The sequence below is a fragment of the Rousettus aegyptiacus genome, unplaced genomic scaffold, assembly GCF_014176215.1.
Source record: "Rousettus aegyptiacus isolate mRouAeg1 unplaced genomic scaffold, mRouAeg1.p scaffold_m13_p_4, whole genome shotgun sequence".
NCBI classification, from domain to species: Eukaryota; Metazoa; Chordata; class Mammalia; order Chiroptera; family Pteropodidae; genus Rousettus; species Rousettus aegyptiacus.
Window position 1 is genome coordinate 158,242,782 of NW_023416307.1, and position 25,423 is coordinate 158,268,204.

General features: G+C 57.8%; 2 protein-coding genes across 6 annotated transcripts in view; one reads left to right on the plus strand and one right to left on the minus strand.

The window, feature by feature from the left end:
* CRBN (cereblon) lies at positions 1–16,295 on the plus strand. Of its 2 annotated transcripts, none has more exons than XM_036219175.1 (11): positions 1–128; positions 3,332–3,444; positions 3,834–4,036; positions 4,721–4,870; positions 6,050–6,209; positions 10,934–10,996; positions 12,039–12,123; positions 12,718–12,833; positions 13,279–13,343; positions 13,993–14,124; positions 15,605–16,295. In XM_036219175.1, exons 1-11 carry the CDS (start codon positions 62–64, stop codon positions 15,783–15,785), a joined length of 1,335 nt encoding a protein of 444 aa, XP_036075068.1. In that variant the 5' UTR covers positions 1–61; the 3' UTR covers positions 15,786–16,295. The 2 variants fall into 2 exon arrangements, with proteins under 2 accessions (XP_036075068.1, XP_036075069.1); XM_036219176.1 differs by having other exon boundaries at positions 14–128; positions 3,335–3,444.
* The window catches only part of TRNT1 (tRNA nucleotidyl transferase 1), an 18,825-nt gene continuing 5,609 nt past the window's right edge, over positions 12,208–25,423 (minus strand). For 2 of the 4 annotated variants that reach the window (XM_016138219.2, XM_036219177.1), the window contains exons 4-8: positions 24,298–24,436; positions 20,952–21,078; positions 19,714–19,907; positions 18,659–18,912; positions 18,071–18,480 (exon numbers count right to left, since the gene is read on the minus strand). In XM_016138219.2, the coding sequence (XP_015993705.2) occupies positions 18,232–18,480; positions 18,659–18,912; positions 19,714–19,907; positions 20,952–21,078; positions 24,298–24,436 (963 nt within the window). In that variant the 3' untranslated portion in view covers positions 18,071–18,231. Of the gene's footprint in view, positions 17,438–18,070; positions 18,481–18,658; positions 18,913–19,713; positions 19,908–20,951; positions 21,079–24,297; positions 24,437–25,423 lie in introns of those variants that run through there. The other 2 variants (XR_004950440.1, XM_036219178.1) reach the window with 2 other exon arrangements.

The window sequence follows — 25,423 nt, forward strand, 5'->3', positions numbered from 1 at the left end:
GGCCCGGGCGGCGGTGGCCACAGCCCCGCCCCGGCCCGGCATCCTCCGCGGGTAAACAGACATGGCCGGCGAGGGGGACCCGCAGGACCCCGCGCACGACATGGGCAACCACCTGCCGCTGCTGCCGGGTAACCGCCGCGGCGCCGGGCGGGGGGCGCGCGGGGGGCGCGCGGCGCGGGGCGCCCGGGGCGGGCAGCGGGGGAGGCGCCGGGGCGCGCGGGGCGCCGAGGCCGCGGGGCCGCCCGTCAGGCCCAGCCGCACCCCAGCCGCCGCGCGCGTCTCGCCACCGGGGCGCCCGGGCGCGGGACGCGGGGCGCGGGGAGGGGTGCCCCCGGGCAGGGACCCCGTCTGCGCCGCCGCCGCGCGCGGGGCGCCGGCCGCCCAGCAGCGGTTGCGGTCCCCGCGCCTCGTCGCCCCGGGAGCGTGACAGCGGGCGCGCACCCCGCACCCCGCGCCGCGGGCCCCTGCTGCCCCCACCCCGGCGGGCGCCGCTGCGGAGCCGGCCCGCAGCCCGAGGGACAGTGCGGAGCCGCGGCCGCCCGCCGCGCAGGTGACGGGCCCGACGCACAGGCCGCCGCCCGGGAGCGTCACAGGACGCGGGGCCGCGGACCGGAGAGGGGGCCCTCGCGGACCCCGGGGGAGCGCCGTGGGGTGCGGTGCGGTGGGGTGGGGACGTCTGGACGCCGGTCCCCGGGGTAGGGTTGTGCAAGGGGTAGGGTGAGGAGCCCGCGTCTCTTGCCGCTGGGGTTGGGGAGCTTTTCTCTGGGCTGCCAAGAATGACCGCGGGCTTCAGGCGGTCGCCTAAGGAAAGCTGGGCGTGTGGGGGTCACTGTCCCCCAGTGGCGCGGATTGGAGGTGGAGGGGACCTTGTGTGTGCGCCGCGCAGGGGCCCCAGTGTGTGCAGATGAGCCAGGTCACAGCCCGGCTGGCTGAATCCTGAATGGGCGCGAAGGTAGGTTGTCTCCCGGCTGCGACCTGAGCTGTTTATTCCCGCGACATCCGTCCCACTCTGTCCCCGCCAAGTCCAGAGCTGGAGAGCTGCTGTTGTCGTCCACGTCGTGCTCCTGTGTGACAGGAGTGTGGGACTTCACTCCCCGAGTCCCGAACAGTCAAGTGTGGGTTTGTCCAAAACAGTCAGGGCCCAGAGAGGTGGCGGCGGCGATGATGATGCTCTTAGGAACCACATACGAGTGTCGTTTGTAAGGGAACATCGGGTTGTCCGTACGCCGGTGCGGGATGCGTTGTTTCGAGCTATCCTCCGGAGTGCTGCGGAAACAGCACACTTAAGGTGCAGAGCGTTGCCGCCAAAGGAAACGACAGACAGCCGGACAGAGACAGCCGCGTGGGGAAGCGCGTTTCAGCCGGACTCGCCACGAAGGCAGCTGTGGAGAAGGACGTGGCTGAGGGGCTGGGCGGCGGGTCGGGCGGGCGGAGTGCACCCTGAAGGGCTGGGTCCCCCTGGGGCGGTCTGGGGGTCGGCCTGGGAGGCAAAGCAGCTCCCACCCGCCAGGCCCAGCCAGGCTGCGGACTGCAAACTCCAGGAATTAGATTGTTCTCATCGCGTCAGGCTTTATCTCTTGGGGAAAATGTCTGTGTTCTTAGGGGGGAAAATGTATTTAAATGAAGTATTAGATTGCTGAGCACTGAATAAGTTGAAATAACTGTGTTGTTCTCTTTGAAAAGCTTGGGTCTAGGACTTCATGAGAATTAATAGAAAGGCCAAGGCCGTTGCCATGTGGAAAGACGTTTGCATTTCCCCATCAGGGACCAGGCCGGAGGTAGTTGGGTTCACACCACGATATGCACAAGGGAGACGACGCGTTCGTGATGAGATTTTATGTCGTTAGAGGATTATTTGGGGCATTTAAAAATACATGAAATAACAGGTCAAAAGTAAGACTCGGGAAGCGTGCGGCTTCTCCAGGCCAGGCATTCGCAGCCTCGGCGCTTGGACGTCTGGGCCGGAGGCGCCTTTGCTGTGGGGGACCACGCTGGGGCGGGCCGAGCACCCCGGCCTCTACCTGCCATGTGCCCGCAGGACCCCCCTCCTCGTGACAGCCAGAAACACCTCCAGACATTTCCAGGTGTCCCGAGAGGCGAAAGTGCCATGCGAGAACTGCTGGCCCGGGAGGCGTCCCCCTCGGGGTGGGGGGAGGCGGGGGCAGGGGGGCAGCCGCCGCGCGGCGGGGCGGTGCCTACGCAGTGCGCCTTTCGAACCCCCGTGTCGTGGTCGGTGGCGTCAGGTGTTTAGAGTTGGTCAGCTTAGCTCCATGACTTAAAAAGCTGGAGGCAGCTTTCCAAGACGTTTCTCTTAAAGTATGATTCCAAAGCGAGATTTGTAAGACAATAATTACCAGCATTTCATTTTTAAATGGTGTCCTGACAGCCAGGGAAGTGACGTCACCGCTACGAAACTCTTTCTGCCAGGCAGTACTGCTCTCTCACTTTTCATTCATGAACCTCTCTTTCCTCCCTCCCTCCCTCCCTCCCTCCCTTCCTTTCTGTCCTCTGTAGGAATGTCTTAAAGTTGTGTTTGAAAGGACCTTAGCATCACTCATGCTGTCACTTTTCGGATGAGGAAAGTGGGGTTAAAGGGGCGGCAGGAGCTGTCCGAGGTGTCAGAACGAGCTACAGGGAGGGGCGGCCCCTCGCACCGGGGAGAGTTTCGAGTCCACCTGTCGCTGCCCTTGGGGAGGTGGTGCGGTTCCTCCCCCTCAGCCCCCCAGGAGGCTGTGCCTCGCGGGCCCCTTCCGGAGGGTGCCGGGTGGGGGGTGGGGGGTGGGGGGATGGCTGGCGCAGCCTGACAGACGCGGCCGCTGCCTGGGCGCCACCGGCTGCAGCAGTGACGGTCACGGCGAAGTGTGCAGTGGCCCTCCGCCTCTGGTCGCCCTCCCCTAGACGTAGGGCCACGGTCAGACCCCGAGAAAACCAGCGAACCCCGAGTGGGGGAGGGAGCAGGACACCTGACCGGTTCTCAGGGCTGCGAGGCCCACTGGGGACGAGGCCGCGGAGTCAGCTCGGTGTCACACGGTGACCCGGGTGGGACGCCGGGGCATGGAAGGGACATATCCAGATAAAGCGTGGAGTGGGGTGCCCAGCGGGGAGCCGAGGTCGAGCACACGTGCCATGCCACGTGGGCCCCAGGGACGCCCCGTCCTGCGCCTGCAGCTCCTCTGAATCTTCCGTTGACCGGGTGAGGGGGGCAGAGGCGAGCGCGGCGCGGCGGGCCCGGGGCCCGTGCACGTGCCGTGGAGACCCGGGCGGCGGGGAGAGCCCGCGGGGCCGGGGACATCGCCACGCCCGGCCCCCCTTACGACGCCCCGCCTTACAGCAGAGAGTGAGGAGGAAGATGAGATCGAGATGGAGGTTGAAGACCAGGATAGCAAGGAAGCCAAAAAACCCAACGTCATCAACTTCGACACCAGCCTGCCCACGTCTCACACGGTGAGTGACGCGGGCCGGCCCTGCGGGGAGCCACCGGGCACCGCAGGCAGGGTTCCCGAGCCCGAGGGGCCGATGTCGCCTCCCGCCAGAACCCGGACGAGGACTCGGGCCGGGTGCCGAGTGCAAACCCGCCCCGGTGCGGCAGCGGCGCTGCCGCCGTCTCTCTCGCTCCGTGTTAGTGACCGGGCGTCACACGAGCATCCTCGTCCCGTGTGGCGTGTGGCCTTGCAGCGCTTCCTTAGTCAAACGAAAATATTTTGACCTAAAAAACACTGCTGAACCTGTACGTGAGCGATTCTTCGCAGCACGCTCGGGGTGCGGGTGGGGCGTGCGCAGGCCCCGCCCCTGGCCCACCGCGCGCAGGCGCTGACGGCCCGTCTCTCCCGCAGTACCTGGGCGCCGACATGGAGGAGTTCCACGGCAGGACCCTGCACGACGACGACAGCTGCCAGCTGATCCCCGTGCTGCCGCAGGTGGCGGTGGTGCTGATCCCCGGGCAGACGCTGCCGCTGCGGCTCTTCAGCCCGCAGGAGGTCAGCATGGTGCGCGGCCTGATCCAGAGGGACCGGACGTTCGCCGTCCTCGCCTACAGGTGCGGCCCGGGCGGCGCGGCGAACTTGGCCGTGAGGGGGGCGGGGGGGTGGGGAGGGGGCTTCCGTCACCGCCACCACCGTCGCCGCCACCCCGACCAGCCGTCCGTCTGCCTCCCGCGCACTTGGCCTTTCCTGTGCGGGGCCACGTTTAATCGTTGATGTTTAACAAAACTTCCAGAGACTTGTCAAGAACCGTATTTGAAGAGGAGGGCTTTCGCACTTTAAAGTAAGGCGTCGCCCCGATGGGGCAGGCTGCTGTCCCTGTCAGCATTGCCGAGCTGTCCATTGCAGAGTAGGGCAGACAAGCGCTGGGGGGCAGGCAGGTGGCCGCCGAGTCCCCATGCGGAGGCGAGACAGGAACAGGAAGTGTCCCCCCAGGGCAGGGCCCCGGCTTCTGCCGAAGGGAGGGTGTTTGCTTCTGCAGACACCTCCCCCCACCCCACCCCCCACCCGGGCAGCCTTAGGTCACTTTCAGTGACTAGAATCTATTCCTTTCCTAAAAGTGCACATCATGCTTCATGACGGCTCCTTAGGGATGTAAATCCCCCGTCTGATACTAAAATAAACGGGGTGTAATAACTTTGCAGTAAAGGTTGGTGCCTGTAAATTGTTTTCCCACGTGTGTTGCTTTTGTCAACTTGGCATATGTGAAAATTAAATGTTCGGAACGTTTCCTTTTAAAGCAACGTCCAGGAGAGGGAAGCCCAGTTCGGGACTACAGCGGAGATCTACGCCTACCGGGAGGAGCAGGACTTCGGCAACGAGATCGTGAAAGTGAAGGCGGTGGGCAGGCAGAGGTTCAAGGTCCTGGAGCTCAGGACGCAGTCGGACGGGTGAGGAACGCCGTCACCTCACAGCCGTGTGAGCGTCTCGCGTGACCTGGGTCTCGGTTTCTTTTCTTCTGCTGGCCTCGCAGCCTTGGGACTTTTCCCCAGTCATCCTCCCACTTTGGAGGTTCAGCCGAGTGGTTTCCAGGTTTGCCCAGCATCCCAGGCACCTGGCGGGTTTTTAAAACTAAAGAAGCCCGAGGTCAGCCTCGCCTCCCGCCCTTGGGGAGCGATTAGCCTGGGACGAGGCCGCAGCATCTTTTTTCGTGGTTTCTGGGCGATTCTGATGTTCCCCCAGGTTCGAGAATGGGGACGTTGACCCTGATTCAGTGTCCCTGGGGTGTGGCTTCTTTGGGGTTGAAGACCTCCTTTCAGAGAGAGAAAGTGTGGGGAGGCCAGAGGCCTGTGGGTGCCTGACCAGAACCACCGTAGTGTCCGCCACGCTGGGTACCGCGGCCGCCCCTGAGCTGCCGAGACCTTGCGCGTTCGGTGCCCACGTCCGGTGTGAATTTTTAGCAGCCATAAACGCGTGACGTAACATAAGTGATCAGTAGACACTGTGGGCTCCGTACCTTATAAAACACAGAAATTCTCAGCGTGCTATTTTAGTGGTGGTTTTGGCTCGGCTCCCATAGTCAGAGGTTTGTCATGAGTTTAAGGAATACTAAACTCATGTTTCAAAATCCAGTTCACCTTACTTTAGTCTCTTAAAAAAACAAGAAAAGAAAAGCGTCCATTCGCTTCCTACACCTGCGGTCGGGTGGTTTACGAGAACGGGAGGGGTAAGCGTCAGGTGGGGGACGGGAGGGGCGAGGAGCCGCGAGAGTCCAAGAGACTAATTGAGAAATGTCAGGACGTGGGGTGGATGTGGTTGCACGCTGACTTTTTTTTTTAACTTTGTTTCGTTTATAGACTGTGTAATTATCTGAAATGTAAAAACCTCCCATTCCATTCCACACTGAGATTGAAAACCCGCCCTTTAGGTTATCTTTGGTTTAAACTTTGGTACAACTTATGAAATACGGTATTTTTTAAAATTTCTTGGATCTTAACATCAGCACTTGATGAACATGTTTCAAAAAGAAAACGTTGAAGATCTTAGTGTGTAAAATTAGCCCCGTGTTTAGAAACTTAGCGGTTCGTCAGTTTCTGGCGAACGCGAACGCCCGCCCGGCTCCGTTGCAGGATCCAGCAGGCCAAGGTGCAGATCCTGCCCGAGTGCGTGCTGCCGCCCACCATGGCCGCCGTGCAGCTGGAGTCGCTGAGCCGGCGCCAGCTCTGCCCGTCCCAGCCCGCCTCCCGGGAGGACCAGTGCTCACACCGGTGGTGGCAGAAGTACCAGAAGGTGAGACGCTGACGCTTCGCGGGGGTGGGGGGGGCTCTGTTGTTAGGGGCACAGACGGCTCGCGGGGACCCCCCCCCTCCGACGCCCGCAGGCCCGTGTTGGCCACAGGGGCAGCTTCTGTTTGTGAGTGAGCGGCTCCCGGAAGCGGGAGGTGCACGGTGCCGGGTGTCCCCGCCGTCACGCCTGCCGGCCGTGGATTCACGGACAGCGTGTGTTCCTCAATCTCCTCGAATCGCATCAGGCGTTTGGTCCCCGAGTCACAAACACGTGACCTTACAGGCGGGTTTGGGGCAGCACCTGAGCACCCCGCCTCCCCGGGGCTCTGGCAGCACGGCCGCCGGGGCGGGCGCCTCGTCGGGCACGGTCATCACACATCCCTTTGTTCTGGTCGCGCTCGTGGGAAAAAGGCAGAGAAGCCTGTCTCTGCTCGCTCGCGAGATGCGTGAAATGTTGACCCCTGTGATCTCTGCCTAAAGGAAGAGGCTGCTGGTTTTTAAACATGGAATAAGTTGGCCGACAGATTTGTCTAACGTGGGGGAACGCCCTTCCGCCCGCGTGGCAGGGCTGGGGGAGGCCGCGCTGCAGGCGTGAATCACAGGGACCCCTCAGTCTGAAGGTCTGAGGCCGCGCTCACCCAGCGCCAGGCAGGACCCGGGGCTCCCGCGTCCTGATCCTGGGACCTGGTATTCCGTGTTCCAGCTGACAGCCGGTGACATGCACGGTGTGTTTCGACTGGCGTGTCCGAGAAGGGCCTAGTGAGAAAGTTACAAGGCAGCTGCCTGAAGATTCAGCAGCCCCGGAACTAACACGCTAACGGGTCTGACGGGCTGAAGTTCATGGGCGGCCGTCGTGTAGCCGTGTAGCCTTCCCCGCACCTGAGCCAGACCCCGAGTGTCCTGCCACCCTTGTTGATTTTAACAGGACAGTGGGAGGTTTGTAAGCGTAACCGAATCAGTACGTGAACTCATTCCGGGGGGGGGTTTGGGACATCATCGTGGGTCAGTGCCGAGTCGTGTTGGGCGCTGGGTGACGGACTTCAGCGAGACGCTGCCCGCCGTGCCGTGTGTTTCAGTCGCCGGACACTTTTGCGGGAGGGGGAAGCGTCTGGATTTTTATGACGGTTCCTCCGCACCGCCACAGGCGTCAAACGTGGTGAAGCGTGAAAATCGAAATGATCGCTTTGCGGACTCCTGAGCGCAGGGTGGCCGTGCCTCTGCTGCTCTTCAGTCCCACTGGCCGGACCTGGCCGTCTGATCACGGACCTGCCCGGAGCAGCTCAGCCCAGCCTGCTCACGTCCACTGGCCAGGCCACGGCGGCTGGGTCCCCAGGGCCCTGCGAGGCGAGGGCAGGTGGCGTGGGGAGGCCAGGCCGGTGGCGCTCATGGGCGCAGCCCCTCTGACCTCACCCTCGTCTCACGCCTGTGTTCCCGTGTTCTGGAACACTCGCCCACGGACGACACCAGGGCCTGGACGGGAGGGGCCGAGGACGTGTGCACAAGAGCTTTTGGGGGGTACGATGCTCCGTCCCCTGTGCCTTTCACACTGGCCAGAGGCTTCTCCGGCTTAAACTCCCAGCAGAGTTTGTCGGGCTCTGAAACGTGCATCTCAGTCACCAGGCCACGAGGGGTTGGCAGCCGATCTGTTCTGGACCCCAGATCTACAGACCGTCCTACTTTGGGGGGACCACGCAGAGCCCGTCAGTGTAGGGCAGGCGGGAGGGTGGCAGGGTGGCGCTGGCCCCACCGCCCCCGTAGCTGGATTGTGGCTGACACTGGCGCCGGGTGTGGGGCTCCGTCCAGTCCTCTCTGTGGTCAGGTCACGTGACCTGTACAGCCTGCAGCCGGAAGCCGTGCCTCCCTGGGGCTCGTGTCTGAAGGGGTCAGCGTGGTCAGAGTTGCAGGAGGCTCGGGTGACCCAGAGCTCACTCAAGCTAGTCGGCGGCACCGCCTTTGCAGCAGAAAAGGCGCCGATGGGGTTCAAGGGCCCCGCAGTGGAGTGCTCCTGGGATGCGGTCCGTTGACCTTGAACCCCACGTTTCTCTCAGCGTGTGCACTGAGAACAAAGCGTCCTGGGTGACGTCCGCCCCCGCTCCCGGGGGCCTTGCTCTGACTGGGGTGTCCGTGGCGAAGTCCCCGGTGATCATGGAGCGAGGCTGGTGGGTCTGCCTCGTTCTGTGGTCCCGCCTTCGAAGCCGACACCCACGCTGCCCTCCCCGCTGGCTCTCCCGTGACAGGGCCCCTCTGCCCACCTGCACGCCCCGCCTGGCGGCCAGAGCTGAGTGTGGCGGGCGGATCGAGCGGGTGGGGAAGCGTGCCCGTGTAGCCCTCCACGGTCCCCGGGGTGGCTCCGGCTTAGCCCCGGGTTGGGCAGGGCGGCCTCCCAGGGGAGCAGGTGGGCCCGTCCGCTTCCTCACGTGGGAGGACACGGGCTGCCATGGACCGCGCCCCTCCGCGGCCGGTGGGGGCGGTCCTTCTGCCTCAGGCTTTGGAGCGGGTGTCAGTCTTTGGGAAGCTGCCATGTTTGGTCACGTGGCACCCTGCGGTTCAGAGCTGGTCCCCTGGGGTGGCACCTGCACACAGGTAGCGTCAGCTGCAGTCTGAGAAGCGGGGGGGCTGGAAGACAGACCGCCGCGGTAGTGACCCTGACAGATGCCCAGAGCCCCCGCCCGAGGGGGCCGTTCTTGCTCGCGCTCTGGCTGCGGGTGTCACCGGGCTTTGCAGACGATCTGACATCTGACGAGTGAAGTTCAGTGTCGTGCTGGAGGCTGCACCGCTCTGTGACCGAGGGGTGACGCGAGGTCCCTGAGGGACTGGCGCTCCTCCAGTGGCCGGAAGGGCCTGTCCCTGTCCTTCCTCGTCGTCCCTGGTGAACGGGCTCCGGGCGTTTCCTCTGTTTGCCATCTCTGACTTTGTTTTTGGCATGTCATCACATGGAAGCATTTTTTTTTTTTTTAATATAGTTGAATTTCTTTTAATACTTCTGTATTCTAGAACCTAGAAATGAACTTCTAAGTTCAAAGGAATCTTCATTTTTTTAGAAAAAATTTTTTAAATGATTTTACTTTTGATGGCGTTGCTTCTCCGTGAAATCGGAACCTTCAGGCGTGGACCCACGTGGTTCCTCCTGGTTCGACGCTGACGTTCCTCTCCCAGACGGGGCCCCGTTCTCGCCGTGTCGGCCCGAGGCTGTTCCCGCTGCTGACGGCCGCGTCTGTCAGCCAGCGTGTGGCCGGTGACCCCTCACGGCTCTGTTCAAGGCCGTTGGACTCTTACTGCTCGTTCGCTTTTCCTAGTGAGCTTGACAGTCGGCCATGCCTCGTTCCAGAAACAGCAGCAGAGTCACAGCAGTGTCTGTTGTTATACTGAAAACAGGCAGCGTCTAGACGTCGGGCCGTGCGGTCAGGGACGGCCTCACGGCGCGGCACCTGCGTCACCAGCCCGCGCGCCCCCGGAGCGGGCGGAGGCTGGTGCTCCGTGCCAGGCCTGGTGAGCAGGCCGGAGTCTGGGGAAGGAAGTGAGCAGACCGGTGGCCTCTGAGGAACTGGGGCGGATGGCCTCGTTTGTGCTGCTGACCGCGACAGGCCCTCATGCAGCAGCCCCCCCGCACCCCCCCCACCCGCTGGTACAACTCACTGGGCACGTCAGGCCCTCCAGTTCTTCCAGTTACTTCCATTGCACTTCAAAAAACCATTTAAGTGGAGCCGCATTTCTTTGAACATTCTGCATTGTCGGGAGGCAGAGCTGAAGCCACAGTTAGGAGGCTTAACGGAATGGAAGAATGTGGCCGGTGTCCCCGGGGGACGGGCCCGTTTCCAGGGCCTCGCTGCTGCTTTCAGAGGGAACCCCGTCCCCGGGGTCCCGCTTCACGGGGAGTCAGCCACTTCTCAACACCAAAGCGTGGGGCGGTTCCGTTTGTCGCTATTAACAGAACTGCTGCAAATGTGTGATGTTTTTGTGTCATGTATAACATTTCTTTCCAATTTTCTTGTTTTTACACTTTTATTTTTCCAGATGAACTTTGAAGTATGCTTCTAAATTCTATTCTCATTGGTATGGTATTGAATGTATTTTGAGGACACCATAAATAGAGTCTTTCCACCAAATATTGGAATTCTCCATGAATTTTAAATATAATTCGTTTTCACGTAGGTGTGGGCATGCTTCCATTCTGATCCTTAATATACGACAGGAAGAGCTACGTAATGGTTTCCCCCTGTGCCTGAGCTTTATGAAATGGGGACCAGATCGTGAGGTGTCAAGGATATGATCATTTTATTTTTGGAACTGGCTCACTTATTTGCCTGCATAGCGTTTCAGTTAAGAGCCATTTAAAGCTTTTACACAAAGACAGTCTGGGTTATACTTTGAGATTGTCATTGTAGATGCTGGACAAGTACTTATTAGTAGAAAAACAGGTAATGTGGTCAGTGAAAGTACATGTAGTCACGCTGCAAGTTCACCCTGTTTTTGCTAGGTTGTCCTCAGTACTGAAATTTTAATATTTGAACATTTTTGAAATGTGCAATACACATTTGAAGGATATGAAAACATGATTGTCAAACTTAATAACTCTCTTTGATGGGATTATCTATAAAAGTTTTCATCTTCTTGAAATTAAAAGTCTTTTTCTGGACCAGAAGCATTTCTCAGATGTGGCTCTTCCCACCATAAGACTCTCTATTGTGTGGGATCACTTTACTAAGTGGCTTTTTTTTCTGTTTTCAGAGAAAGTTTCATTGTGCAAATTTGACTTCATGGCCTCGCTGGCTGTATTCCTTATATGACGCTGTAAGTAGCTCGCCTTGAACTTGTTGTTTCTTGGGCACGTGGGCGGGGTTACGGGCCGTCAGAACAGAATGCTCGGTGCTGCTCCCCACTCAAGACCAACGCCATTCATGGCATTTGAGGAGAACAGGCAGGAATCTGGCTGTGCGTGGACTTTGCCTTTAACGTACAGAATTTTGTTTTCCCAGTTTCTAAGCCTTTTAACTTCAGGATGAGATGTTGAGATATTTTAGGGCTTGTGAAGCTTTTGAACTTTTGTTGGGTCAAGTGTCAGTGACACTTGGTAAATTCCAGAACGCTTCAACAGTGTTTTGGTTTTTTTCCGAACAAGTCTGTTAACGTGCTGTCCCCCGACCCCTGGGCGGGGCCCTGCACTGCCGTGGCCACGAGCGTGTCTGCCCGTTTTAACACGCGGCGTGGCCCCCCATGCAGAGCTCCCCGGGCAACGGCCTGCTGGAGTGGCAGCGCAGAGAGCCCGGGTTCCACACGGGGACGACCTGCAGGCTCCCCAGCGCCTGCTGTGGTTCAGGGCCCGCCGCTTCAGTGTCTGTAAAGCGGGTGCTGCTAGCTGCCGCACTCGGCATCAGGCGGGGCGCTGCCGGGTGCCACACGCGGCGCACGTCACTCATCTCGCTTCGTGAGTCGCCGGCCCCCGGGCAGACTCGAGAGGGTTCCGAGCGCTCCCGCCAGCACTGCACTGATGGGGGCCACGGCTCCCCCTGACCGCCCCCCCCCCCCGCCCAGCTTCCAGCCACTGCGCGTGCGGGGTGCGGGTCTGAGTACATTCTCAAGTGAGCAGGTGACAAGGGAGCCGTGCAGCTGGCAGGGCGAGGGCAGCTACAGGGGCCACCACGCCGTGGACCAGGCTCCTGGAAGGGGGCGGAGAGGCCACTCCAGGTGGCTGAGAACCAGGCGGGCGCCCGCAAGGCATAAAAGTAACAGATTTTACGGTGCATGGCGACTGACTTTGCTGCCGATGTTGAAAAGCTGACGCTGAACTGTAAGAGGTCTCAACCTTACTATGGGTACTTTTATTTTAAACTAGGAAACTTTAATGAATAGAATCAAGAAGCAGCTGCGTGAATGGGATGAAAATCTGAAAGATGATTCTCTTCCTGCAAATCCAATAGGTATGAAGTCAGTTTCCTTCCTGTGGCCCGTGACGTCGCACAGAAACAAACTGTTTTCTGTTTAATGAAACCAAGAATTTTAGTTTTTTTAAAAACTGATATCTTTATTAGTTCTGAAAAGCACACATCTCCTTTGCTTTGAGCATTTTTTTTCTAAGTGAGTATTTTTTAGTTAATCGTAACCAACTTAAGTGCTGCGAACATTCCAGTTTTAGGCAAATACAGACTCCTTTCTGTTCGTTAAGGTGCCTGAAGGTGACTCCGTCCCAAAACTTACCTTATTTGCATATGATCTCTGTATCCTTTATTTAGGTGCCATTTAGCTATGTTTCTAGTCTCTTAGTAAATAAGTAACTTGTGTGAAGCTTTGGTTTAATTTAAAAGACGACGTTTACAAAAGCAAGTATAGGAAAAGGACTTGCACTTAGAGCCTCCTAAGCTTACGCGTGATAGCTGGTGTACTCAGCAGCGTCCGTCACCGCGGGACCCGCGTCCTGGGGACCGTGTAGAGAAGGGCTGCAGCGGGGCACTGTCGACTCCCAGGACAGTTACCTGCTTCGTCGGTTTCCAACTTGAAAACCCCGTGTCTTGCAGATTTTTCTTACCGAGTAGCTGCCTGTCTTCCTATTGATGACGTGTTGAGAATTCAGCTCCTTAAAATTGGCAGCGCCATCCAGCGGCTGCGCTGTGAGCTGGACATCATGAATAAGGTGAGGAGGGGGCGGGTTTGTGGCGGCCTAGAGCGAGGCTGCGCTGTGGGGACGGCGGGGCACCCCCGGGGCCACCCCAGGTCCGTCACGTAGCCCTGCCGCTGGAAAAGCAGGAGAGGACAAGGACGGGGCGCACGTCGCGGGGGGGGGGCCACAGACAAGCTCGAAGCGCTCTGCGCTGTTCAGCTCCGAGCCCCTTGCTCTGCTCGGCATCGTCCCTGGGACGCCGCGATCGCGGACGCCCCGTGGGATGGCTGCGCGTCCGCCGCCTGCCCTGTCCCAGAGGGTCACGCGCCGTGCGCGTGAGCGCGCGTCGGGCCTCGCTCGTGTGTTCTTGCTCTGCCGTTAAGGCTCCGGTTTCGAGTGTGCGGGAGGTAAAGGCGGCCGCGGGCGGCTCGGCGCCTCACGTGACCGTGGCGCCCCTCTAACCCCTTCCCTCTTCTAGTGCACGTCTCTCTGCTGTAAACAGTGTCAAGAAACAGAAATCACCACCAAGAACGAGATATTCAGGTGAGGGCTCCGCTACGTCTGTTGTAAAATCCTGGGTACGTTTTCTTGGCGGCCCTCGCGGATGCGTAGTCGAGGCCATGTTTCCGTCCTGCCATAGTTACAAGGTGGGGACTTAGTTCGTGGTCAGGTGAGACGTCCTCCCGCTGGGACGCTGACAGTGATGGGGGAAAAACGGGACGGCCCTGGCCCCCACTTGGCGGAAACCCCCAGGACACCTGCCCGGGGACCGGGGCCTGCCAGGCCCGCCTCCACGTCGCGTGTCAGGCGGACGTGGGTCTCGCCACAGGGGGCCCAGGCGGAGCAGGACGAGCCCGTACACATGGCCCGGTGTGGCCCGTGGCGGCACTCACGGGTCTTCACGGCGAGTTCACGGTCACAGCCCGCGGAAGGAAGGGAGCTGCTGGTGCAGGGGAGGGCGGCCGGGCCTTCTGCTGGCCCTGCCTCCCGGGGCGCCCTCCTGTCGGCCAGCTTGGGAGCCATCTGGACCCACAGCCCCTCGCCGACCTGCCGAGGTCGACGGCATCTAAAACTGACCAAAGGGTTAAAAACAGTAGCTCCGTTACGCATTTCTTGGTCAGCTTTTTACACATCTGCTAGAATGAGGCTTTTTCCCCATTTTGACTTATTCTCTGTGCTGATTCTGTTGTAGTCTGTCCTTATGCGGGCCGATGGCGGCTTACGTGAACCCCCACGGCTACGTGCACGAGACGCTGACCGTGTACAAGGCCTCCAACCTGAACCTGATAGGCCGGCCCTCCACAGAGCACAGCTGGTTTCCTGGGTATGTGCTGCTGGGGACTTCGGTGTTTTTGGTTTTCCCTGGTCTTGCAGAAACACACAGATTCCTGAGCAGACAGAGCAGTTAGAATCATCATCAGAACCAGACAGCGAAATGCCTAACGCCATTCACGTGGCCGTCGTCTCACAAACGGCTGGAGACGGCTGTTTCGGCACCGTCTTGTTGAATGTAAAGTTAGGGGGAGAGAAGGGGGCGCCTGCGGTCGCCCTCAGAGTGAGTGTCCAGTTACGGCGCACGCACTGCGTTTCCCGGCCGCTCACCGGGAATCGCGGGGTCGTGTCCCGGGGAGGCCGCGTGGGGCGCGCGCTGTGACCCGTGACGGCGCCGTCCACCTCCGCCTGCCTTGCGCTGTGTCCCAGCCAGGCTCGTCCAGAGCCCTTGCCTGTCTCGTGTTCCAAATCCTGGGTCAGTCCCCCCGTTGTTTTGGAAAAGCGGCAGATAGCAGGGATTAGTGAGTCCGCTCGCCGCTCCAGGCCTGGCACACGGTGGCTGGATTGTCCACTCCCATTCAGCACGCTTTCCAGGCCGCCCTGATGTCAACACCGTGTGGCACTGACCTAGGGAGAAAGGGAGGGCACCGAAACTGGCGCGTGGTTTAGTTTCTGTTCCTTAAGGAGAGCGCCACGGCTTACGTTTCTGATTAGACTGACGGATCAAACCCTTCGTGCTTGGGAGGGCCAGGGCAGTCTTCAGTGCTGCGTGACGGCCACGCGTACCCGCCCCCAGCCCCGGTGTTAGCTCGCCCAGGGGCGCGCAGCTCTCCGCGGGCTGCCGTCTCTACCCCGACTTCACCACCGAACAACGGAGAGCAGGTGGGAGTCGGCACGTGGCCTTGGCCCCCCGCCACTGTGTCAAGGAGTCCGTGTCAGTAAGCCCCTTCCTTTGTCCTTGGCGTTGGAGAAAACACTTAGACAGCCTAGGAGCAGAGCCTAGCAGATGTGTGTGTCTTCACAATGACTACCCGTGAGGACTGAGGCTTCCCCGTGACGGGGCACGTGCTGTGCACGCGCCAGCCCCCGGCCACCCTGTGAGCGGACAACGTCGCGAGTCCGGCCTCCGCGGCCCTTCAGGGAGTCGCTCATCTCGCGCTGGCTCTTTTTTCCCAGCACCGTCTGCTTTTCCCGGCGTTGCTGTCTTTGCAAAGAACTCGGCCTTCTGTGCTGAGGCGCGGGCTGCATCCGCTCTCGGAGCTGCTTGTCCGTCTCCCTGGTGGCCCGGGGCGTCACGGCCCTCTCCACCGCGCTGCCCCTCATTATCCAGCTTCCACATCCTCGCGTAGTTAAGTGGGAAACACAGATTAAAAAACCTTTTTATGGACTGTGTTTCAAGGAGCCGTGCAGCCCAGAGTATTTGTTCTTGAGCCGTAGGATTTGGCTGTAGGTCTGTCTTCTAACAGGTTACGTTATGAGCTTGAGGATCAGGAATGTGATTCCTTAGCTGACACTTGTCCTTCGTTTTGTAGGTTTGCCTGGACTATTGCCCAGTGCAAGATCTGTGCAAGCCATATTGGATGGAAATTTACAGCCACCAAAAAAGATATGTCACCTCAGAAGTTTTGGGGTTTGACGCGATCTGCTCTGTTGCCCACGATCCCAGACACTGAAGACGAGATAAGCCCAGACAAAGTAGTACTCTGCCTGTAAACACATATGGTTGGGGGTAAAATTATGTAGCAAGTTGGTATTCTAAAATCAGATCTGCTTTGGAAATTACTGCTTCTGATGCACACCCACGTAAAAAGCAACATTCCGTGGAAGGCTGCAGCTTCTTAGCCAAACGGACTTTGAAGGTCGAAGCGGAAACGCACTGCGGAAGAGGACGGAAAGCAGCCATGACCGTGGCGGTCGGGACGATGGAGTGCAGCTTGGTGCCACCACCCAGGGATCGGGCCGTCAGGACGCCTCTGAAGGACAGGGGACTGTTTCAAGTGTTCGGAATTCCCACTGGCTGCGACTTCCGGGGCGCACGTCCGCGCCAGAGTGCCAAGCGGCAGAAGCCCCGCCAGCCGGGGCGCCAGGCACGAGCGCTCCTTCCGAGAGAGGCGAGGCGGTGTACATTACTGTAAAAGGGCTTTGCTCCTTTCACCTTAGTTCCCCAGAGATACCGGTTTGTAAATTTTGAAAATATTAAAAGAGTTAAAATATGCAATGTGAGCCCCGGAATAAAGTTTTCATTGTCTTCCGTGTTTGTTTGTTAGTTTAAGAAACAAAAACAGCTTTGTGTGTCTGCTCGGTGTGCGTGTGAACTGTAACACTGGTGATTCTGCTCCAGTTTAATCTGAGCCGAAACTGCCGTGGGGCACAGATGCTAAAACGTGTCCCCTCGCACGGGCTGGGAGTGACCGTTCTTAGGCTCTGCTCTTCGTGTAAATTGAAGAGAACGTGTAGGTAAACTTAAAGAGCAAAACCACATGGAACATGTTCTTTGTTTAAATAATGTAAAATAGCTACTCACAGGCAGATAGTTAGGCATAGGAAGTAATTTCTGAGATACGGTTCCAGACAGACTGATGTGCCGCCTACCTCTCTGCCGACACGTTCAGATTCGTGGATGTGGTTCCACCCGTGTGACTAGCTTCCGTTTTGCCATTCCTCACAGCTTTACGGAATCCAGCGGGGAGAGTTCAACTGATCGGGAAAAACACGAGGCTAAAACAGGCTGTTAAATTTCTTCTGTTTCCTTTCAGTTTATCAGTGTTTTGTCTTTCCAGACATGCAGGGGTTTTGGCTGCCTCGACGGAAAGCATCGACTGAGTGCCGTGATGCCTATCGACCTGTCGCACTCGGCCCGTGCCGCCGCCTCACTCAGAACGCCGAGCGATGGCTTCCCTGCCACGCGAGGCGCCGAGGTGGCTGCGGGTGGGCGCGTGGTCACGGGCTCGGGCTCAGGGGCGGGGGCACGGCAGTCTCTACCCTCAAGTCTGGCGTGGCTGCAGGGAGGGGACTGGCTTCTACGTTTGCCCCGCAGGGTGTGATCTCAGAATGCTGCACTGTTTCCTGACTCTTGCAAATAAAACTTTCTAATACGAGAAAACATGCATGTCATGCTATTTTAGCATTTTATCCATGACGAAACCAGACCTCCGAAATACCGCAATCTGCATACTTCCTGTATAGAATAGTGGGAATTCGATGCTGTCGGGTCCAAATATACATCCAGCAATACTTAGGCATTTCAGTAACGCGTCCGTGAAGTCTCATCACTGACCTGTGTGCAGCCGCTCTGAGGCTCCCCGTCACGCTGTTTCTCACAAGTCCTCTCAGCTGGGCCCACAGAGCACAGATTCCATGACCGGCTACACGGAGAGGAAGAGCAGTTCCACGGCATCAGGACACAGCGGCGAGCACCGCGTGCCGTCCGCCCACGGCGCCCCCTGAAAGTGCGAGGCCACAGCTCCCTAAAGGGCGAACGCAGAGGCCACGGCCTCCTAGAGAAAGGCGCCTGGTAGGCACTGCAGGTGAGCACACCTTCCAGTTCCAAAGAGCGCTCGGGACAGGAACGCTGATGCGCGGGCTGGCCTCTCCCAGGCTCCGCTGGCCCGGTGAGGGCGGCGTCCGCTGTCACCTTCCTAAGAGGACAAGTCTCGGGGGTGTGAGTGCCAGCCACCTGGGACACGTCCGGTCCCCATTTTATACAGAGCATCTTATGCAAATGTCAGGTTTATTTAGGAATTCAGCTGAACTGACACTTGTCACAGGCAATTGTATAGACTAGCCCAGTTATTTCAACTGCAAACACCACCAAGAAATATTCTCAAAGCTTTGCGATACCACTTTTTGAGATCAATGTTACTAATGCCCTAAAAAAAAAAAAAGAAAAAGAAAAAGATGAAGGCAACTCTGCTCGTCTCACCTAACGGCCCAAAAGAATGAGGCCCGGCAATTTAAATCATAAGAGAAGGCAGACATCAGATTAGCGCCAGAAACGATTGTATTTCACAAAATTAGACCTTTATTTTCCTGAAGAGGTCCTCTACGCTGGCTGTCATTCCGCCACACGGTCCAGCCCCTTAAATGTCGCTCGGGGCAGAGACGCACACAGGCTCTTACCGGAACGCCCGCCCGGCCCCGCGGGGACCGGCCCGGGGCCTCAGGTCTTCCTCACGTGACTCAGAAGCTCGTCCTTCCCCATCTGGTAGCCGCTTTTCTTCCACTGCTCCCGCAGCTGCTGCAGGAGGGCCCCGATCTCCTTGCCGGAGGAAACGCCCGCCCTCCTGATGTCGTGGCCGCTCACAGGGAACGGGGGCACGGACCACCGCCGCATGTCCCTGAGGAGCCCGTGCTCGCCCTGGTACTTCAGCAGCTCACACACGCGCGTCGTAGCCTCGGGTTCCCTGCACTAAGTGCCAAAACCAAACGTTTAGTGACCCCATCCCAAAACATAAATAAATGCTCGATGCAAAATTTCTGTTTAAAATAAATGACGACCCCAGAACATAGCGTGTCCCAGTATCGAGAAACGGGCCCTACTCTTAGCGAAGACGAATCATCTTCTGACAAGCCTGGGGTATACTTACGTCTATGATGAAGTCTTGATAAGGTTTCAATGGTTCTGCACTGTCCGTTGCTTTAATCAAATCTTTCCTGTTTTTAACTATAAACAAACCCAGGTTTTTCTCTTCTTTTGAAATCTTCAGCCTCAAGTCCAACTTTGTGACATCGTCCTGTACTCTGAATAATGAGGCCAAGAGAGTCATCGGCTTGGGTGAGAACCCTTCGACATTTCTACTGACTTTGTCAAATTCTTCTAAACTTGCGTTAGCCGGTAAGCCTGCAGGGACAAAAACGTTTTCACCCCTTTTCGCGGTGGCTCCGTTTAATGAGAAACACACCCTACACTGGCCTTGGGTCCCAGAAACGCCCGTCACTAGGGCTCACCGCGGGCCCAGGGTGAGGCCTGACCGCAGGGGCCGCTGGAACACTGTCCCCGCCCATCTCGCCCCCAGCGCCGAGGAGGGCCCTGTTTCCATAGGGACAGAGGTGGCGGTAACAGTGGCATCAGAGCCACGAGGGACACAATCCGACGGCAAACTGCCTGCCCACACCGTGTGACCACAGATCGCCCAGGCCCCCCATGACCAGTCTTCATTTAAACAGAGCCGCGTTTCCGCAAGGGAGCAAATGGCACGTCGCCGCCGTCCTCTCCGAACGCCGACTGCGCGACGTCCGCGCAGCGACCTGAACGCCGCTCTTCGGAGCGCCGTGCCCTGGGCGCACTGGCTCGCAGCCCTTCGCCGGACGGGTGCTGCTCTGTTCACAGCCCAGTTTTAGATTCGGAAACTACCAGGTAAGGAACGAACCCAAATCGGTGCGCGGGTAAGAGGCGAAGCCTCATTCGAACTCCGGTCTGGCTCAAGGGCCACTTTGAGCCACTACCCTCTGTGGTCTTTGCGATGTCCCCAACCTCATGATAAGACCGTCCCATCCTGTACTCAAAGCTAATCTTATTTTTAAGTATTCCATTTCCTCTTTTAGAATTTTTCAAATAAGTTAGTCAAACCTTTTTCCCTATGACGTTTTAAACCACCCGTTTCACTGCCCAGAACGTGAACACTTTCTCGGTCGGCCTTACCTATGTAAGGAGCCACATCAAGGTCATAGATGAGGTGAATCAAATGACTGACGTGGTTGCCAACAAGCATTTTTTTCAGTTCTACCCAAATCCTCTCGCCCGATATTCCGGCCAAGCCTTTCGCATTTTCTGCAATTGCTTCCAAAGTCTCAGCGTCGTGGTCCCCAGGCTTGTCTACGATCCTCCCATAAAACCTACAAAACAAAATCCTCACAGTGGACCACCTCTGACTGGCAAGTCACCCAGAAGAGCCCGCCCTTTGTTCTCCTGGGACTAATGCACCCGCTCCATCAGAAGCGACATGGAATTGGTTGCTTCTCTCCTTCCCCAGGTGAGAGAACTCGAGACCCACTGAAGGATAAGTGACCTTCTTAGAGCTGGAGAGAACCACGCTCCCCCCCCCCCCCGCCTGTCTTTCGCTTCCCAGCCACGACAGAGGCGCAGAGCGGCCATGTGACCGGCCCACGCCGGGGCCTGCCCCAGCTGGAGCAGCCAGCGCTCCCGCAAAGGCGCCGGCAGGAGGCAGGAATGCCAGCCTGCGGCCTGCCGCACGCGCTGCTGCCGCCCGGGGAGCGTGTCCGGCACGATGAACCCAGCCATGACACGGGTGCGCCCCCTGGGCTCCCAGGGCCGGAAGCCTCGCCGGCCCCGTTCAGCTCAGCAGCAGCGCAACGCGATGCCCGCGTGGCCACGGCCGAGTCTCAGCCGTGTTCTGGCCTCTGCAGAGACGCTGCTGATACTCGAGAGTGAGCGATTAACAACAAGAAGTAACGCTAGAATAGCTGTAAGGATGGACGAGACTTAGCCGTGTGAGCGTGGTCTCTCTCTGATCACCAGATCTGGTGAGCTAGACGGCCACCCAGTAAGTACCAGGTGGGCGCATACACAGGGTGTAGACACTGGGCAAAGCGATGAGTCGTGTCCCGGGCAGGACGCAGAGGACGGCGCCCCCGTACTCACACCGCGTGCGATTTAAAATGTATGAATTATTTCTGAAACTTCCGGTTACTATTTTCAGACGGCGACTGCCCCTGGGTAACCGAACCCTGTGAAGTGAAACTGTGTGTGTGGCCGGGGCGGGGGTGGGGCGGGGTGGGGGGGGTGGGGCACTGTAGCTGGAGCAAGACGCCTGGGATGGGACCGTTTTGCACACGGACCTGCTGTGCGTTTCGCATGATCAGAATTGTGCTCTAGTAATAACAGTAAAAACTATATCATTAATTTTATAAAATTCTTACCTGAAATATCTTAAAATTCGAAGATAATCTTCTTGTATCCTCTGTTTAGCTTGCCCAACAAATCTCACTTTCTTATTTTTTAAATCTTCATAACCATTAAAGTAGTCAAACAAAGTACCATCAAAACCTATTCATGAGAAAAGAGGAAAGAAAAACGACTATTAGCAAATAAACTGGCACATGATGTGCACACACACCGTGGAGCAGTACGCAGCCAGGGACGGGCGAGACCCTGCCGCCCGTGAGATGGATGAGCGCCGACGGCACCGCGCCAAGTGAAGGGGTCAGGCGGAGACGGGACCGTGTGGCCTCCCGCACACGCGGAGCCTGAATAGCGACGACGACAACACTGAGCTCCCGGACCCAGAGGACAGACAGGTGGCTGGCGGGGGCGGGGGTGGGCGTGACGGAAGAAGGGGTCGAAGGGTGCGAACTTCCGGCTACAAGATGCGTAAGGTATGAGACGCAGCGTACAGCATGGTGGCTGTAGTTGATGATGCTGCACTGCACACTTGAAAGTTACTAAGAGCAGACCTTAAAAGTTCTCATCACAAGAAACAATAATTTTGTAACTGTGGTAACAAATGTCAATTCGACTTATTGCGATCATTCCACCATATATGGAAATATCACAGTATGTTGTATACCTGATACTAATAACGGTGTATATCAAACATACCGCAACAAAAAAGTAAAAAAAGAATCAGACTGGAAGAACAAGAATTAGCTAACACAAGAAAATCAGCTAAAAACTCACAAGCAGTAAAAATTAAGCCAAGTTAAGAGTTATAAAGCTGAAATACAGAAGTAAATAGTATTCATCTGTATCCACTATCAATGGCAAACATGACAGAGCAAGAGGCTGCATCTCCAACGGCAACTAAAAGCGGTAACGTACTCAAGAACAGACTCGACAGGAAACACGCTGGGACGAGGCGCCAAGCGAGCGGACGCTCACTGTGTGGATTCCGAACCGTGTGCACCTCACGGCCATTCACAACCAGCTGCAGACAAAACCATTTCCACAGCAATGTTCTCTCATATGCTAAGCGAAAAGAAAAAATGGATAAGGCGATTTTAATGTAAGTCTCCTAAAACCTCGGGAATTACCAGAGTGACCAAATTCGTCCCAGTTATCCTAGGACTTTCCTGATTTCAGAACTGAAACTGGCATGTCTCCGGAAATCTCTCAGTCCCGAGCAAACTGAGACAGACGGCCGCCCTCGGGACCAAGAAGGAAAGAGAAACAGAGCAGAGGCACCGCTCGGCCTCCCCCATGGGGAGGCGGCGACCCTCCAACACATGCGGCATCAGAGAGGGAAGCCCTGCCTCGCTGAGGGACAAGCGCCTGCCGTTTCAGTCCCGTCGGGACGTGGACGCTCTCTGATGACCCCGAACGCAACGACACTGGGCAGCTCAGGCGCCACACTCCCCGGGGTGTTTCGGTTTATATGGTACTTTGACATGTACAGAAAATTTAAAAGACCCCAGCATCAAACAAATAAAAAATGAAAAGGAAAAAAAAAAGTAAATAGGACTAAAATGTAATTACAAAGTAACGTAAATAAATAAGAGACATCTATTTCTTAGTGAAGAGACTCTGAACTCTCCCTGGTGCATGTAGGGGTATTAAGGTTTTCTGCAGGAAAGATCAAAATTTGGAGAGAAAAAAAACATAGGATTTGACAAAAGCAAACATAAGGACTTGAGAAACAAGCATGAACGGCAAGACCAGAAATGTCTCATCCAGTAAAGCTTGAAAAAAGCCTGGACCAAAATAAAACAAATGACCGCAAGTAAGATCAGTGAGTGTCCCATTGGGGCACGCTGTCTGTCTGACTACCACTCTTTTAAAATATGATGAATGGAAATGAGGAAGATGAGCAGCTGAGACCAAGGTGGAGGGTAGAATGAGCCCCTGGGCCAGGCTGCTCAAGCTGGATCCGAATTCCACAGTTTCCGAGCTGTGCGCCTTGGAGCGAGTCACCGAGTCACCGTGGGAGAAACAGCAGCGCTGCCTCCCAGGGCTGTGGGCCGATCACACGCATGTGACGTGCTCAGACAGAGCTCGGCACGTGGCGAGGGTCAGCAAGCGTTTGAAACCTCTGGTGCCCATCACGCCGGCTCTGATGTTTATGAAACGGCATCTTGCAAAAGTACGTTAGTTTCTGCCTCCTGGTTAAGTTCGTGATGAGAAGCTGCATCTGTCCGCAGGCCGTATGTCCATGCTGCATGCGAGGCCATGAGGGGACAGAGCCTGGAGCCTGGCTGGGGCTCTCACGGGTCGTGAGTCACCCGCTCAGACCACGGCCGTCTGGGACCTGAAATGCGCTGCTTAGCATCTCCGAGTCGGCTTCCTCACCTGTGAGATGGGTTCTACCCACTTCATGAAGGTCACCCGAGAGTTAAGTGATGGTGTACATGGAGTGACCACCGCTCTGCCTCTACAAATGCGACCTGTCATTGATGTCACTAGCGAGAGATCCTGCCCTGGCCCACAGCCCCCTTCTCCAACCCACCAAGCCGATCCTGACGTCACCCTTACGCTGTCACTGTCACCCCAGCCTGTCAGGGTACTGGATGCTTCACCTCTCTCTAATGCAGCACCTTAAACGTAAGGGACTTTTCTAAAACGTAGAGTACAAAAAACAACGCTTCAATCACGTACCGAAGCACTCACCTAACTCGCATCTGCTCCCGTCAGGAGTCTCACGGCATCCATTAACAGAACAACTGGGCTGGGATGATAAACGGGCTTCCTCCTGCCCGCCCGCCTGACCCAACCAAGACGGCGGCTCCTAAACGCCACACGGGACAGAGGCCGGGCCTGCGCGGGCTCAGCAACCAGCGCCCGCGGGACGCCAAGCAGAGGTGGTGCGCACCATGAAGACGGCACGGAGGAAGAGGCGTGACACGGGTGTGTGCATGCGCATGTGCATGTGCGGTATGTGTGCGTGCATATGCATGTGTGTACACGTGTGTCTCTGTGCGTGTGCATGTGTGTGTGCGCGCCCTCTCCTCACCCGAAACGTCACCACGTTCGCACGTGATCCGTGAGCTGACGCTGCCTGCGTGTCCAGGGCCGGCCCTGGTGGGAGGCTCAGCTCACCGCCTCCCGCAGCCCTTGCGACGACCCCGGATGCGCCTAACATCCAGGCCCCCGCGGCACAGCTGGCGAGCGATGCGCCCCCACCTGAACCAGGCTCCCCGCTCCAGGGCCGCCCTGTGCCGCCGCCCTGGCTCTCGGGGGAAACCCACGCGGACGCTCGGGTTGCACGCTCCGAGTGTCGCCCAAAAAGAAGGCGCTTCGGCCCGATGCAAACCTCATCTCCTCCCCACGTCTCACCGAGAAACATAGAATTTATGGTGAGGTCTCTGCGCTCCGCGTCCTTCTGCCAGTCGGTGGTGAATTCCACCTCGGCGTGCCTTCCGTCCGTCAGCACGTCGATCCGCAGCGTCGTGATTTCAAAATTCTCCTCGTGAAGCTGTAATTAAACACGTGTTTTGTACAAGTTAGGTTTTAGTATTACTGGATGGATCGAAAATAGCACGTGAGCCCTGACGGCTCGGCACAACTGCTTTCTTTTGAAAGTCAAACTGCACACACACCCACGGTGTTCAAAGACGGACCCAAAGAATATTGTAAAAAAATAATAAACTCCTCCTAATCAGAAGAGAAGAGCCTTCCAGCGGTGTGGCGGAAAGGAGGAGCCCTTAAAATGGCATATTCGGGTTCTTCCGTTTCGAATCAGGCTTCCCTTTGAAATACTTTTTGATGGCTTCAGTTTGCAAAGAGCCGCCTGCCCACTGACAGGATGCGCACCGCTGCGCCACGGGCAGAGAGAGGGAGACACACAGCTGGCGGCCCCCACGGCCCCTTCGCCGGTCCCCACTGACGATGCCACCAGCATAAAGCGCTGCGGGTTAGGGGTCGCACAGCTTCGTGACAGAGTGGCGTGGGGGCGGAGCCGTGGAAAACAAGGGGGACCTGTACGCACAGACCACACACGAAGGGGGAGGGAGGAAGGCCCGGGCGCCGACGGGCACGTGCAGGCACGCGGGGCGGACGGCAGAGGGCGCTGCACGCCGTGCATGCGGGAGTCTGCCACCTCCGCGCAGGAGCCGGCCGCTCGGGCCATCACGAGGAGCCTGCCCTGCACCCCTCCGCACACGCGCTGTTCTAGAAACGAGCTGGCCCTAGCCACGGAACTCCAGGGCTCGGGCCCGAAGGCAGACGCGTGGTTCCCCGCCTGGCGCCGTGGCCGGCAGATCTCAGAGCCGCACAGGGCGAAAGGAAACGGCTGCGGACAGGCCAGGCTACCCCGGGCGCGCGCACGGCCCACGGGGCCGGCCGTGTCACCGGGAAGGCGCCGCGGAGGGCTCCCACCAGGGGCCTGACCCAGAAGCGCTCGGTCTGCGGACAGGGGCAGACGGTGCGGCAGCGCAGGACACATTGGCGCGCAGAAAGCAAT

Coding starts and splice junctions, on each gene's coding strand:
- CRBN (XM_036219175.1), top strand. CDS start 62: ATGGCCGGCGAGGGGGACCCGCAGGACCCCGCGCACGACATGGGCAAC. Junction 6,210..10,933: donor GGTGGCAGAAGTACCAGAAG/GTGAGACGCTGA, acceptor TTCTGTTTTCAG/AGAAAGTTTCATTGTGCAAA. Junction 10,997..12,038: donor TGTATTCCTTATATGACGCT/GTAAGTAGCTCG, acceptor ATTTTAAACTAG/GAAACTTTAATGAATAGAAT.